At 38.5% G+C, this 14048-nt stretch overlaps 1 protein-coding gene across 1 annotated transcript in view; it reads right to left on the bottom strand.

Moving 5' to 3' along the window:
* Positions 1-14048, bottom strand: part of wnt5b (wingless-type MMTV integration site family, member 5b) — a 142497-nt gene that overhangs the window by 35835 nt on the left and 92614 nt on the right. Inside the window, exon 2 of the mRNA XM_061912328.1 lies at positions 4431-4573. Within this exon, the coding sequence (XP_061768312.1) occupies positions 4431-4543 (113 nt within the window). The 5' untranslated portion in view covers positions 4544-4573. The remainder of the gene's footprint in view (positions 1-4430; positions 4574-14048) is intronic.

Raw genomic sequence — 14048 nt, 5'->3', positions numbered from 1 at the left:
AACCCACACAGTCACGGGGAGAACATGCAAACTCCACACAGAAAGATCCCGAGCCTAGGATTGAACCCAGGACTACTCAGTATTACTACTTCGTATTGTGAGGCAGATGCACTAACCACTCTGACACCGTGCTTCCTAAACATATGTTTATTATTGCAATTTTGTCCTTAAATAAAATAATGAACACACAAGACAAGTTGTCTTTTAGTAGTAAGTAAACAAACAAAGGGTCCTAATTTAGCTGCTGATGTATGCTATAACATAGTGTCATTTATTTTGTCAAAGTAATTAAGGACAAGTGGTAAAAAATGAATTAGTAATCTACTTGTTCATCTACTGTTAACATTTGCTTACTTTCTCTTTCAACATGTTCCATCTACTAGGGGTGTGGGAAAAAATCGATTCGAATACGAATCGAATCGAAGACGTGCGATTCAGAATAGATTCTCATTTTTTAAAAACCGATTTAAAAAAAAAATATATATATATATATATTTTTTTATCAATCCAACAAAACAATACACAGCAATACCATAACAATGCAATCCAATTCTAAAACCAAACCTGACCCAGCAACACTTAGAACTGCAATAAACAGAGCAATTGAGGAGACACAAACACGACACAGAACAAAACACAAGTAGTAAAAAAAAAAAGAATATTATCAACAACAGTATCAATATTAGTTATAATTTCAGCATAGCAGTGATTAAAAATTCCTCATTGACATTATCATTAGACATTTATAAAAAATTTTAAAAAAGAACAATAGTGTCACAGTGGCTTACACTTGCATCACATCTCATAAGTTTGACAACACACTGTGTCCAATGTTTTCACAAAGATAAAATAAGTCATATTTTTGGTTCGTTTGATAGTTAAAACAAATGTACATTATTGCAATCAGTTGATAAAACATTGTCCTTTACAATTATAAAAGCTTTTTTCTTTTTTTTTTTTAAACTACTACTCTGCTAGCATGTCAGCAGACTGGGGTAGATCCTGCTGAAATCCTATGTATTGAATGAATGCAGAATTGTTTTGAATCGGAAAAATATCATTTTTGAATCGAGAATCGAATAGAATAAAAAAAAAAAAAAATCGATATATTATCGAATCGCGACCCCAAGAATAGATATTGAATTGACTCGTAGGACACCCAAAGATTCGCAGCCGTACTATCTACACTTCTGATAAAATGTAGCAATCACTTATTATTCTGATTTTTGATACTTTACATTAGTTTTGGATGATACCACAAATTTGGGTATCAATCCGTACCAAGTAGTCACAGGGTCATACATTGGTCATATTCCAAAGTCTTCATATCTCCAGGGACATATTTCCTGAGTTTATAAACATAATATAAATAAATAAAAAAACGAAAGAAGATTTTGTGATGTTAAATAATATCGATGTAATCATAGTAGTATCGACTAAATACGCTATTATACTTGATATCATTACCGTGGATGTTAGGTGTAGATCCACCAATGGTGTTTGTTTATATTGTAGCATCCCGGAAGAGTTGGTGCTGCATGGAATTCTGGGAATTTGTTCTGCAGTGTTTATATTGTGTTTTGGTGCAAATATGCTTCCAAAATGTGTTTGTCCTTGTTGTTTAGTGTGGTTTCACTATCTGGCACATATTTATGACAGTGTTGGCATTACTCATATTGCCACCCTGTGACATGTATGGCTGTTGAGTAAGTGTAACAGGGTCAATTATGTCTTGTAAATAATGTATTTTCTAATGTTTTATCACTGTTATATTACACAAAATATGTAATTTACATGTACAGTAAATACCTGAATATTGTTTGTGTTATCAATGTGGAACCATTGTCTCGTTGTCCCTCCTACTGCAATAATTACTGTGACACCTGTCTTTTTATATGCGTTGGACACGCCCTCTAACTTCCCTTTTTGCCTACGATAACGGTAGAGGTAGGAGTCCATGCGACGACAGAAAATGTTTTGTATTGTTAAGAACTTCAATTCATTTCTTGTTCATTATTATATTTGTGTAGGGCATGGGTGTCAAACTCTGGCCCGCGGGCCAAATTTGGCCCGCCGTGTAATTTAATTTGGCCCTTGAGGCAATATCAAATTAACATTAGAGCTGGCCCGCCGTTGTAATACCGGATTCACCACTAATACTAATACTCGTCAACCCTCCGGATTTTCCCGGGAGACTCCCGAAGTTCAGTTTCCCTCCCGAATTTCTCCCGATTTCCACCCGGACAATAATATTGGGGGCGTGCCGTAAAAGCACTGCCTTTTGCGTTCTCCACATGTCGCCACGTCCGCTTTTCCTCCATACAAACAGCGTGCCGGCCCACTCACATAATAAATGTGGCTCATACACACACACAAGTGTATGCAATGCATACTTGGTCAACAGCCATATAGGTCACACTGAGGGTGGCCGTATGAACAACTTTAACACTGTTACAAATATACGCCACACTGTGAACCCACAGCAAACAAGAATGACAAACACATTTCGGGAGAACATCCACACCGTAACACAACATAAACACAACCGAACAAATACCCAGAATCCCTTGCATCACTAACTCTTCCGGGACGCTACAATATACACCCCCGCTACCACCAAACTCCGCCCCAACTCAAACTCGCCGCCGAAAAGAGGCATTCAATATGTATTTTTATTTTATTTGATATGCCATTGATATTTTTTAATTATTATTATTTAAAACTCGATTTTGCATGTGACTATAAAGTTATATAAGTCTTGCTTGGTCAATGTTCAATGCAGAACTTGTTTGGGTCCCTATCAAAGGATTAATTTGTTCAACCTCGGCCCGCGGCTTCGTTCAGTTTTAAATTTTGGCCCACTCTGTATTTGAGTTTGACACCCCTGGTGTAGGGGCTCGACGATGGCAGAAAGTTTTTGATGACAATTGTGTTCTGTATTATCAGGTATGTTTTTATTTTACTGTGCATGTAACTACGCCCTTTTTGTCTACGATAACGGGAGAGGGGTTCGACGATGGCAGAAAGTTTTTGATGACAATTGTGTTCTGTATTATCAGTAAAGTGCAGTGGAGAAACCCATGGTGTCAGTCGTGTTCCATAAGAGCACACACAACGCAGAGGAAAAGACCACCGGTTACACTAGTATGCCCTTCATTCGCTCGTGTGCAGCGTCCTCCGAAACAAGATGATTGTATCATTATCGGACACAAAGAAATCTTGGTTAGACTGATAGACTATATGATCTGTGACATTTTGTTATTATGTAAAGCGGACCAAACTATCCACAAAAAAACCCAAGATGTAAAAAAAAATATTTTAGATTGGAAATTGCCACATTGTCCGTGGGTGCTCGGGCCCGAAGCACCCATGGGATCGGCGTCTGTGCATGGTGGTGGTTTACCTGCAGCAACATGAGCTACATTTGGATGCAGGCTCAGACCATTTGGGCTCCAAGAGGGTCAATATTGTGACAGAGGCCTCACATTTGTTCTACATCAGGGGTGTCAAACTTAAATACAGAGTGGGCCAAAATTTTAAACTGAACAAAGCCGCGGGCCAAGGTTGAACAAATTAACCTTTTAATAGGGACCCAAACAAGTTTTGCATTGAATATTAAACAAGCAAGGCTTATACAACTTTATAGTGACATGCAAAATAGAGTTTCAAATAAACATAATAATAATAATAATGAAAAAATATCAATGGCATATCAAATTATATATTGTAGCGTCCCAGAAGTGTTAGTGCTGCAAGGGATCTGCGTATTTGTCCAGTTGTGTTTATGTCGTGTTACGGTGCGGATGTTCTCCCGAAATGTGTTTGTCATTCTTGTTTGGTGTGGCTTCACAGTGTGGCACATATTTGTAACAGCGTTAAAATTGTTTATTCAGCCACCCTGAGTGTGACCTGATCAAGCATGCCTTGCATTAACTTATGTGTGTGTAAAACCCGCTTATATTGTGACTAGGATGGCACAATGTTTGTATGTAGGAAAAGCGGACGTGATGCAAGGTTGTAGAGAAGGCTAAAGGAAGTGCCATTAAAACAATATTGTTGTCCGGGGGGAAATCGGGAGAAATTTGGGAAAATGGTTCCACCGGGAGATTTTCAGGAGTGGCACTGAACTTCGGGAGTCTCGGGAGGGTTGGCAAGTATGAGGATTAGCGGTGTTAGAGCGGCGTTTAATACCGGCAGGCCAACTCTAATGTTTAATTTGATATTGCCTCAAGGGCCAAATGAAATTACACGGCGGGACAAATTTGGCCCGTGGGCCAGAGTTTGACACCCATGTTCTACATAGATCCACCCTACACCCCTTCCTCAAAACACACGCAGCCAAAATGTTTGTCGTTCAGACAAGATGCAACTCAAGTTGAAGAGGAAGGATTTTGACCCTTAATCAGAAATAAGACTTGAATCTGACTCACCACCACGAGTTGGCGTCCACCAACAATTGCAGGCTTCCGGCGAGGAGGACGAGCAGTAGCAAGTGCCGGAACCCGCCGGTGCGCCGTCTGCTCACCGGACTGCGGTCCGCCATGGTCCGCCGCCTTTATGCTTATACAGCCGGCTGTGGGGAAAAACTTGATTTTGAGAAAAAAAAAATACCTTTGCAAAGTCCACTAAGCAACACAAACATCTAGATTAAGATCCATTAAAGTCCATGCGCAAATGTTTGGGTTTACGCATTAACAAGGAGGCAGTCTCCACCAAAAGGTGATGAAATATGAGAAATGTCCAAAAAAAAAGTAAACGTGTGATGATGTCCTGTAGATAAAAAGCCGATCGATAAAAGGAGGCGTCTTGTCCCTCCGAGGACACTTCACGCGTCTTCTCCAAATGCTTTCTTGTCACCTCCCAGCACCCCCTCTTGCCCTCGCACTTTTACGACCTGGAGTTGCGCGAGTTTGGATGCGCACAAACAATGGAAGATTATTGTGAGCTTTGTGTGTCTTTCTTGTCTCGTTGCATCATCAAGTTGTCTTCTTATCGTCTAATGCAGGGGTCACCAACGTGGTGCCCGCGGGCAGCAGGTAGCCCGTTAGGACCAAATGAGTAGCCCGCTGGCCTGTTCTAAAAATAGCTCAAATAGCAGCACTTACCAGTGAGCTGCCTCTATTTTTTAAATTGTATTTATTTACTATCAAGCTGGTCTCGCTTTGCTCGACATTTTTAATTCTAAGAGAGACAGAACTCAAATAGAATTTGAAAATCCAAGAAAATATTTTAAAGACTTGGTCTTCACTTGTTTAAATAAATGTATTAATTTTTTTACTTTGCTTTTTATAACTTCCAGAAAGACAATTTTAGACAAAAAAATACAAAATTTTTAGGATTTTTAAACACTTATACCTTTTTACCTTTTAAATTCCTTCCTCTTCTTTCCTGACAATTTAAATCCATCCATCCATCCATCCATTTTCTACCGCTTATTCCCTTTCGGGGTCGCGGGGGGCGCTGGCGCCTTCCTCAGCTACAATCGGGCGGAAGGCGGGGTACACCCTGAACAAGTCGCCACCTCATCGCAGGGCCAACACAGATAGACAACATTCACACTCACATTCACACACTAGGGCCAATTTAGTGTTGCCAATCAACCTATCCCCAGGTGCATGTCTTTGGAGGTGGGAGGAAGCCGGAGTACCCGGAGGGAACCCACGCATTCACGGGGAGAACATGCAAACTCCACACAGAAAGATCCCGAGCCTGGGATTGAACCCAGGACTGCAGGACCTTCGTATTGTGAGGCAGACGCACTAACCCCTCTTCCACCGTGAAGCCACAATTTAAATCAATGATCAAATTTTTTTTTTTAAATTGTAGATAATAAAAAAAAAATACATTTGAATTTAAATCTTCATTTTAGCTTCTGTTTTTTTTCGACGAAGAATATTTGTGAAATATTTCTTCAAACGTATTATGATTAAAATTCAAAAAAATTATTCTGGCAAATCTAGAAAATCTGTAGAATCAAATTTGAATATTATTTCAAAGTGGATTTTAACCTATTTAAAACATGTCATCAAAATTCTAAAATTAATCTTAATCAGGAAAAATTACTAATGATGTTCCATTAATTATTTTTTAAATTTTTTCAAAAAGATTCGAATTAACTAGTTTTCGTCTTGAATTTTTTCGGTTAAATTTTGAATTTTAAGTAGTCGGAATTGAAGATAAACTATGTTTCAAAATTTAATTTTTAATTTTTTTCGTGTTTTCTCCTCTTTTAAACCGTTCAATTAAGTGTTTTTTCATCATTTATTGTCTACAAAAAACCTTTGTTAAAGGGAAAGAAATGTACAACGGAATGACAGACAGAAATACCCATTTATATATATATATATATATATATATATATATATATATACATATATATATATATATATATATATATATTAAAGGTAAATTGAGCAAATTGGCTGTTTCAGGCAATTTATTTAAGTGTGTATCAAACTGGTAGCCCTTCGCATTAATCAGTATCCAAGAAGTAGCTCTTGGTTTCAAAAAGGTTGGTGACTCCTGCTCTAATGCATGCGCTTGAAAAAAAAAGGGATGGTCACGTGTCGTGTGCGTAAAAGCCACGGTCAAACCAAAGCGTGCGTCAAATTACGCACACAGGAGGAACTTTACAAACACACTCAGCTGCCTTCTGTTGCCTTTTGTTTCCATTTGTGTGTTGCGTGACATCATCGCCACCATGTGGAGACACAAGGTCGTGTCTTCTCGCGACACGACGAGAAATAAAAGTGGGCGGATCGATCCAAATTTCAACTGTATCGATAACAACATAATATCGTGAATTTATTTACGTCAGGGGTGTCCAAACTTTTTCCACAGAGGTACACACGGAAAAACTTAACCATGCGAGGGCCATTTTGATATTTTTCATTTTCAAACCATAACAAAATATATGGATTTTTTTTTTAATCCTTAGGGCTCCCGGGGAGCATAGAGGTCCTCAGTCCCTAAAAGGTTAAAAATAAGTCAAATTATTATTATTGTTTTTTTATTTAATGCTTACAGTAAATCTCTATATCAACTTGAGGTTGATATCAAGTAAAACAAATAAGGTTTTATGCCTTTTCTGTCAAAGACAACTTTGTTTTTTATAGTAAAACTGAAATATGCAGTATTTAGATAGACAGATAGATAGTACTTTATTGATTCCTTCAGGAGAGTTCCTTTATTTAGCAATCAAAGCCCTCAAAGATCAATAATGCAGGACACCATTGATTTTAATTATTTAACATGTTTAAGTAATCACAGTGAAAAGTTAAATAAAATCCTACTAAATATATTTGAGACGCGAGAGGTTCCCCAATCATAAAGTGATGCATTTTTATTAGTTTTTGTTTTACTTTTAACACTTTAATTTCAAGATCAACTTCCGATATATCTGTTGATTTTAAGTTTGAACTATTATTTTGTTTGTTTTATGCTCCATTGTCAAAACTTTGATGTTTTTATATGGCAACCACACAACATATGCAATATTTTTTTCCACATAAAACATTTAAGGTGATCATTTTTAAGTAATAATTCATTATGACATAGATTTGTTTGTCCTTTTTTTTTGAGCAACGGAAAAAAAAAGAAAATAAAGACAAAACGGGAAAAAAAACTGCCTGATCATTAGATTTCACCTCATTTCACTTTTTTTTTTAAATGTTTTTTTTTTAATTTTTACAATATTATACATTTTGCCATTTTTGCAGAATGTGTGGCGGGCCGGTAAATGATTAGCTGCGGGCCGCAAATGGCACCCGGGCCGCACTTTGGCCCCCCCTGATTTTATTTGGATGCACTCAACTTGTTTATTGGATATTTAAACAAGTTGAAAAACTTATTCGGGTGTTACCATTTAGTGGTCAATTGTACGTAATTTTTACTGTACTGTGCAATCTACGAATAAAAGTTTCAATCAATCAATCGGTGTGATTTTTGCTTTTGTTGTTCATGTTATATGCATTTATTAAACTGGCCCGTAGGCTGAATTTTGTTCTTTGTACACCTATTTATTTGTGTGAAATTATTTGTATTATTTTTTAAATCAAACTTGAAATGAATATGATGCATGTTTTGTACTACAACACTTTCATGGTAAATAAATTAGAAAAAAATAATATAATTAACATACATTTGCGTATCTTCCAGAGGGATCAATATCCTTTACATTTGGACAGAAACAAATAACTCCTTTTAAAACAGTGCTGGTCCTTAAAAGGTGATTGAACTGCTACTTTAAAAAAAAAGGAAAACATGCAAATTAAAAACATTACAAAAAGAATGCCTTTTTGTTTTTATGGACTTTTGTGACATCCAACTTAAGCAGATTAGTAATTTAAATAGTTCAGTTGTATACATTACATAATAAATAAGTAATACATTAAAAAATAGAAATACCATTTACAACAAATTGTCATAAGTAGAACGTGCAATGTGGTGGTGCTGGCGGTTGTTGTTGTTACTCATGGTTCTTAGGAGCACATATAGATAAAAAAATTTGAAGGCAAATCACAAAATAATTCAAAAATCTTGAGAAACTTTAAGTAAAAAGCATCGCCATCGAAGATACAGACTCAACTTCCTCCTATCTAGGAGATCACAAAAAGCCGCTGCCTGACCAGGGGCCAGAAAATCTGCAGAGACTCCTCTCACCCCCACCAAGGACTGTTTTCACAGCTGGACTCTAGAAAAAGGTTCCGCAGCCTCCGTTGCAGAAGCTCCAGGTTGTGTAACAGCTTCTTCCCTCAGGCCGTAAGACTTTGAACGCATCAAAAGAATCTCCTCAATTCCCCCCCCCCAAAATGGATTATCTCGCTGGAATATAAAGACAATATAACATACATCCATAAACGTGGATGCATATGCAAAAGTGCAATATATTTATCTGTACAGTAATCTATTTATTTATATCTGCACCTTATTGATTTTTTATCCTGCACAACCATGAGCTAATGCAACAAAATTTCATTCTTATCCGTACTGTGAAGTTCAAATTTGAATGACAGTAAAAAGGAAGTCTAAGTGTAAGTCTAAGTCTAATACAGGCCCTGTATTTACTTGGTATCAGAGCGATGCCAGCGTTTACAGTATCGCCCGCCCTCAGAAACAACATGACAAAGACAAAAAAGTAGAAAACAGCTTTACAAACGTCCATCCATCCATTATCTACCGCTTGTCCCTTTTTGGGGTCATACTAGTGCCCATACCAGCTGCACATAAGCGGGGTGCACCTTGGACAAGTCGCCACCTCATCACAGGGCCAACACTGGTAGACAACATTCACACACTCGGGACCATTTAGTGTTGCCAATCAACCTATCCCCAGGTGCATGTTTTTGGAGGTGGGAGGAAGCCGGAGTACCCGGAGGGAACCCACGCATTCACGGGGAGAACATGCAAACTCCACACAGAAAGATCCTGATCGAACCCAGGACCTGCGTATTGTGAGGCACACGCACTGACCCCTGTACCACCGTGCTGCCCGCTTAACAAACTTCTAGCACAAAAACATTTTATTATTTGTGTCAGTTTAAATGACAATAAGAGGCCTGACAGCAAAGAGTAAAATAAGTGAAGAAGCATTTAAAAAAATCCTGATTCCAAACAGCAATCCGAATAATCCCTAAAATCGTATCACTTGTTCCCTATCCAATTTCTGACAATTCCTGAAAGTTTAATCAAAATCCACCCATAACTTTTGAGTTATGTTTTTAACTATCTATCTTGTTACGTCTGTTCGGCATTGTGATGCCGGGTTCGATTCCCTCGAGGATGCATCAAGTGAACACAGCAAAGGTAAGATATACAACATTTATTTAAATAACAAAAAGAGCTATATAACAAAAATGCTAGAGCTAGTAGAATAAAACAAACAAAGGACGCTAGCATAAAAGCTAGGATATACAAGAATGAGAAATAAACTGGCACGTAGGCACATAAAACAGTAAAACAAAAACTTCAGCATGAGAACTGGAATGAACAATGAATGGCTAGCGTGAAAAGCTTAGCGAGAATATACATACGATATAGAGTGCAGGCGTAACTTGTTGCGTGAAAAGTAAATCGAAACAGCCAGGAGGAACTAAGGTAGCAGGTGGTCTTAAATACAACACACATAATTCAAAACAGGTGTGCGTAGTGAGTCCGTGCAGGAGGCGGAAATTAGGTTGCCATGGTGACAATAAAAAACAAGGAAGTGAGCTAACAAATGGAATCGGTAGAGTCCAAAACTTAGGACAATACAAAAAGGACATAAACATGCTAGAGATGTGTGATCCGGAAGCCGGATCACAACATATCTAACTATAATAGACTAACTGAGAGACAAACTAAGTAACTAACAAACAAACAATCCCCAGTGATTCCCTGACAGGTCAAACATTCTAAGTGGGAAGAGCTTTTTAGAGTTCCATACATCAATACTAAAAGTGGTCAACTGAAAGTAATACCTTGTCTGCTGCACTAATGCTTTGTATGCACCAATATTTAAAAGGGTCCTTTTAAATGTGTTTTTGAACGTTCTGTATACAGTCATTTAGAATCGTCCAGAAAATAGACCCTTCTGTGGGGTGGTATAGCTCGGTTAGATAGATAGATAGATAGTACTTTATTGATCCCTTCAGGAGAGTTCCTTCAGGAAAATTAAAATTCCAGCAGATCAATTTAAAAAAAAAAAAAAAAAGTAAAAAAGTAAATAATGGGGGTTTAAAAGGAAACAAAATAGAGAAATATTACAAAAAGAATAAAAACAATGGGAATAACAATATAACAGTAAAATAAGAATATAACAAGACAAAGTAGGCAGTAGTGACCATGTTATGAAATCGTATTGCACTGTTAATGTTTTGCATCCCCTGTCATCCTAGTACCCCCCGTCCCCCGTCCCAGAGAGGAGTTGTACAGTCTAATGGCGTGTGGGACAAAGGAGTTTTTGAGTCTATTAGTCCTGCACTTGGGATGAAGCAGTCTAGCACTGAACAGGCTCCTCTGGCTACTGATAACGCTATGCAGAGGGTGACTGGCATCATCCAGGATGCTCACTAGTTTGTCCTCTTCTCTGCCACCGTCACCAGTGAGTCCAGTTTCATTCCAATTGTAGAACCGGCCCGCCTGATCAGTTTCTCAAGTCTGGAGCTGTCCTTCTTAGATGTACTGCCCCCCCAGCACACTACCATGTAGAACAGAACACTGGCAACCACAGACTGGTAGTACATCCACAGGAGTTTTCTACAAATGTTGAAGGAGTGCAGTCTCCTGAGGAAGTACAGCCTGCTCTGTCCTTTCTTGTACTGGTGGTCCGTGTTAACAGTCCAGTCCAGCTTATTGTCCACCCAAACCCCGAGGTACTTGAATGAGTCCACGTTCTGTACCTCAACTCCCTCGATCACAATAGGTTGTGACCGTGGACTCGACCTCCCAAAGTCAATGACCAGCTCCTTGGTCTTTGACGGATTGAGCTGCAAGACGTTCGTGTGGCACCAGACAACAAAGTCCCTCACCAGGTTCAGAAACTCCTCCTCTCTGCCGTCCCTGATGCACCCGACGATGGCTGTGTCATCCGCGTACTTCTGGATGTGACACATCTCTGAGTTGTAGCAGAAGTCAGCGGTGTACAGGGTGAAGAGAAGAGGGGCCGGCACCGTTCCCTGCGGTGCTCCGGTGCTGCTGATCACAGTGTCAGACGTGATGTCCTTCAGTCCGACGTACTGTGGCCTGTCGGTGAGGTAGTTCGAAATCCAGGCAACCAGGCAGGGGTCCAGGTTGGTAGAGTGGCCGTGCCAGCAACTTGAGGGTTCCAGGTTCGATCCCCGCTGCTACCAACCTGGTCACTGCCGTTGTGTCCTTGGGCAAGACACTTTACCCACCTGCTCCCAGTGCCACCCACACTGTTTTAAATGTAACTTAGGTATTGGGGTTCACTATGTAAAGCGTTTTGAGTCACTAGAGAAAAAGCCCTAAATAAATATAAATCCATCCATCCATCCATTTCTACAGCTTATCCCTTATAAATGGTAAATGGGTTGTACTTGTATAGCGCTTTTCTACCCCTTTTTAAGGAGCCCAAAGCGCTTTGACAGTATTTCCACATTCACCCATTCACACCCTGATGGCGGGAGCTGCCATGCAAGGCGCTCACCAGGACCCATCAGGAGCAAGGGTGAAGTGTCTTGCCCAAGGACACAATGGACGTGACTAGGATAGTAGAAGGTGGATTGAACCAGTAACCCTCAGATTGCTGGCACAGCCACTCTTCATTTCACTTCTTGGATTATGTTTGAGGCCTTAATTCTCCCTGAAAAATAAACTTGAACCAAAAGAGTTAAAGTTTTGTTGTAATAATAACTGACATTGTACTACAGGCATGCCTCATTTTGTGTCTGCATTTGACCATATGTACAGAATATTGTTGCAAAATAGCACCGCCTCTATTGAATTCCTCACACGATGCTATATTTCAAAATGTTTATTGGATTTTTTTTTTAAATAAAAGGGGCCAGCAGACTTTAAAGGTAACTATTAACAGTTATGTGTGATAAAACCTGCAATATTAAGCACAATCCAACGTGCAGCAGTGACGATTATTTGGATGCCGTAGACCTCGACTCAGCCAAAAGGGTCGCTTTCATGGTGGTCGCCTAATTAAATGAAGACAGTCCAACTAATGACCATCCTGGAGACTTGTGATGAGCTTTTTGAACCACAAGAGGGCAATGTCGAGGTGGACAAACTACAGTGAAGACACAAAATGCGAATAACAGTGGAGCAAGAGAGATAGGCAAGGTGGGTGGGGAGGAGCGAGAGGAAGAGAGAGAGGGAGGGGGAGGAGAGAAGAAGAGAGAGAAAGAGAAAGAGAGGGAGAGAGAGAGAGATAGGGTGTGTAAATAAGAACATGCCATGAGAGAGAGGAATAGAGTAATCCCTGGAGGATGTTAGCAATAGCCACGCAACAAGGAGCAATACCAAAAAAGACTTCTCCATTTATGCTAAATCTTTCTCTCCCTCGTCTGGGAGGTTAAAGGTCATTGAAAAGTGCTGACGTGAGGATTTGACATCCTACAGGAGAATTGCTGCGAACCAATGTGATGCTTTTATTTATTAAGTGTGAACACAGACTATGTAACACATTGATTGTGTAACATTGCATGTGAAAGATAGAATGTGTCACATAAAATGTGAAAGACAGAATGTGTAACATGAAATGTGAAAGATAGAATGTGTAACAATGCAAAACATCAGAATGTGTAACATTAAATGTGTAACATATAATGTGAAACATTAAAAGTGTAACATGGAATGTGAAACATAGAATGTGAGACATAGAATGTGTAACAAAAAATGTGAAAGATAGAATGTGTAACATTAAATGTGTAACATAGAAACTGAAACGGAATGTGAAACATAACATGAGTAACGTAGAATGTGAAATACAGAATGTGAAAGATAGAATGTGCAAGATTAAACGTGTAAAAGTGTGAAACATAGAATGTGTAACATAAAATGTGAAAGATAGAATGTGAAAGGTAGAATGTGTAACATAGAATGTGATATGTAGAATGTGTAACAATAAATGTATAACATAGAATGTGAAACAGAATGTGAAAGATAGAATGTGCAACATTAAATGTGTAACAGATTGTGAAACATAAAATGTGAAAGATAGAATGTGAAAGATAGAATGTGTAACATAGAATGTGAAATGTAGAATGTGTAACATTAAATGTGTAACATAGAATGTGAAACAGAATGTGAAAGATAGAATGTGCAACATTAAATGTGTAACAGATTGTGAAACATAGAATGTGTAACATAAAATTGAAAGATAGAATATGAAAGATAGAATGTGTAACATAGAATGTGAAACAGAATGTGAAAGATAGAATGTGCAACATAAAATGTGTAACAGATTGTGAAACATAGAATGTGTAACATAAAATGTGAAAGATAGAATGTGAAAGGTAGAATGTGTAACATAGAATGTGAAATGTAGAATGTGTAACATTAAATGTGTAACATAGAATGTGAAACAGAATGTGAAAGAT

This window comes from Nerophis ophidion, linkage group LG10, assembly GCF_033978795.1.
Source record: "Nerophis ophidion isolate RoL-2023_Sa linkage group LG10, RoL_Noph_v1.0, whole genome shotgun sequence".
Classification (NCBI taxonomy): Eukaryota; Metazoa; Chordata; class Actinopteri; order Syngnathiformes; family Syngnathidae; genus Nerophis; species Nerophis ophidion.
This window is presented reverse-complemented; position numbering and strand designations above follow the sequence as displayed.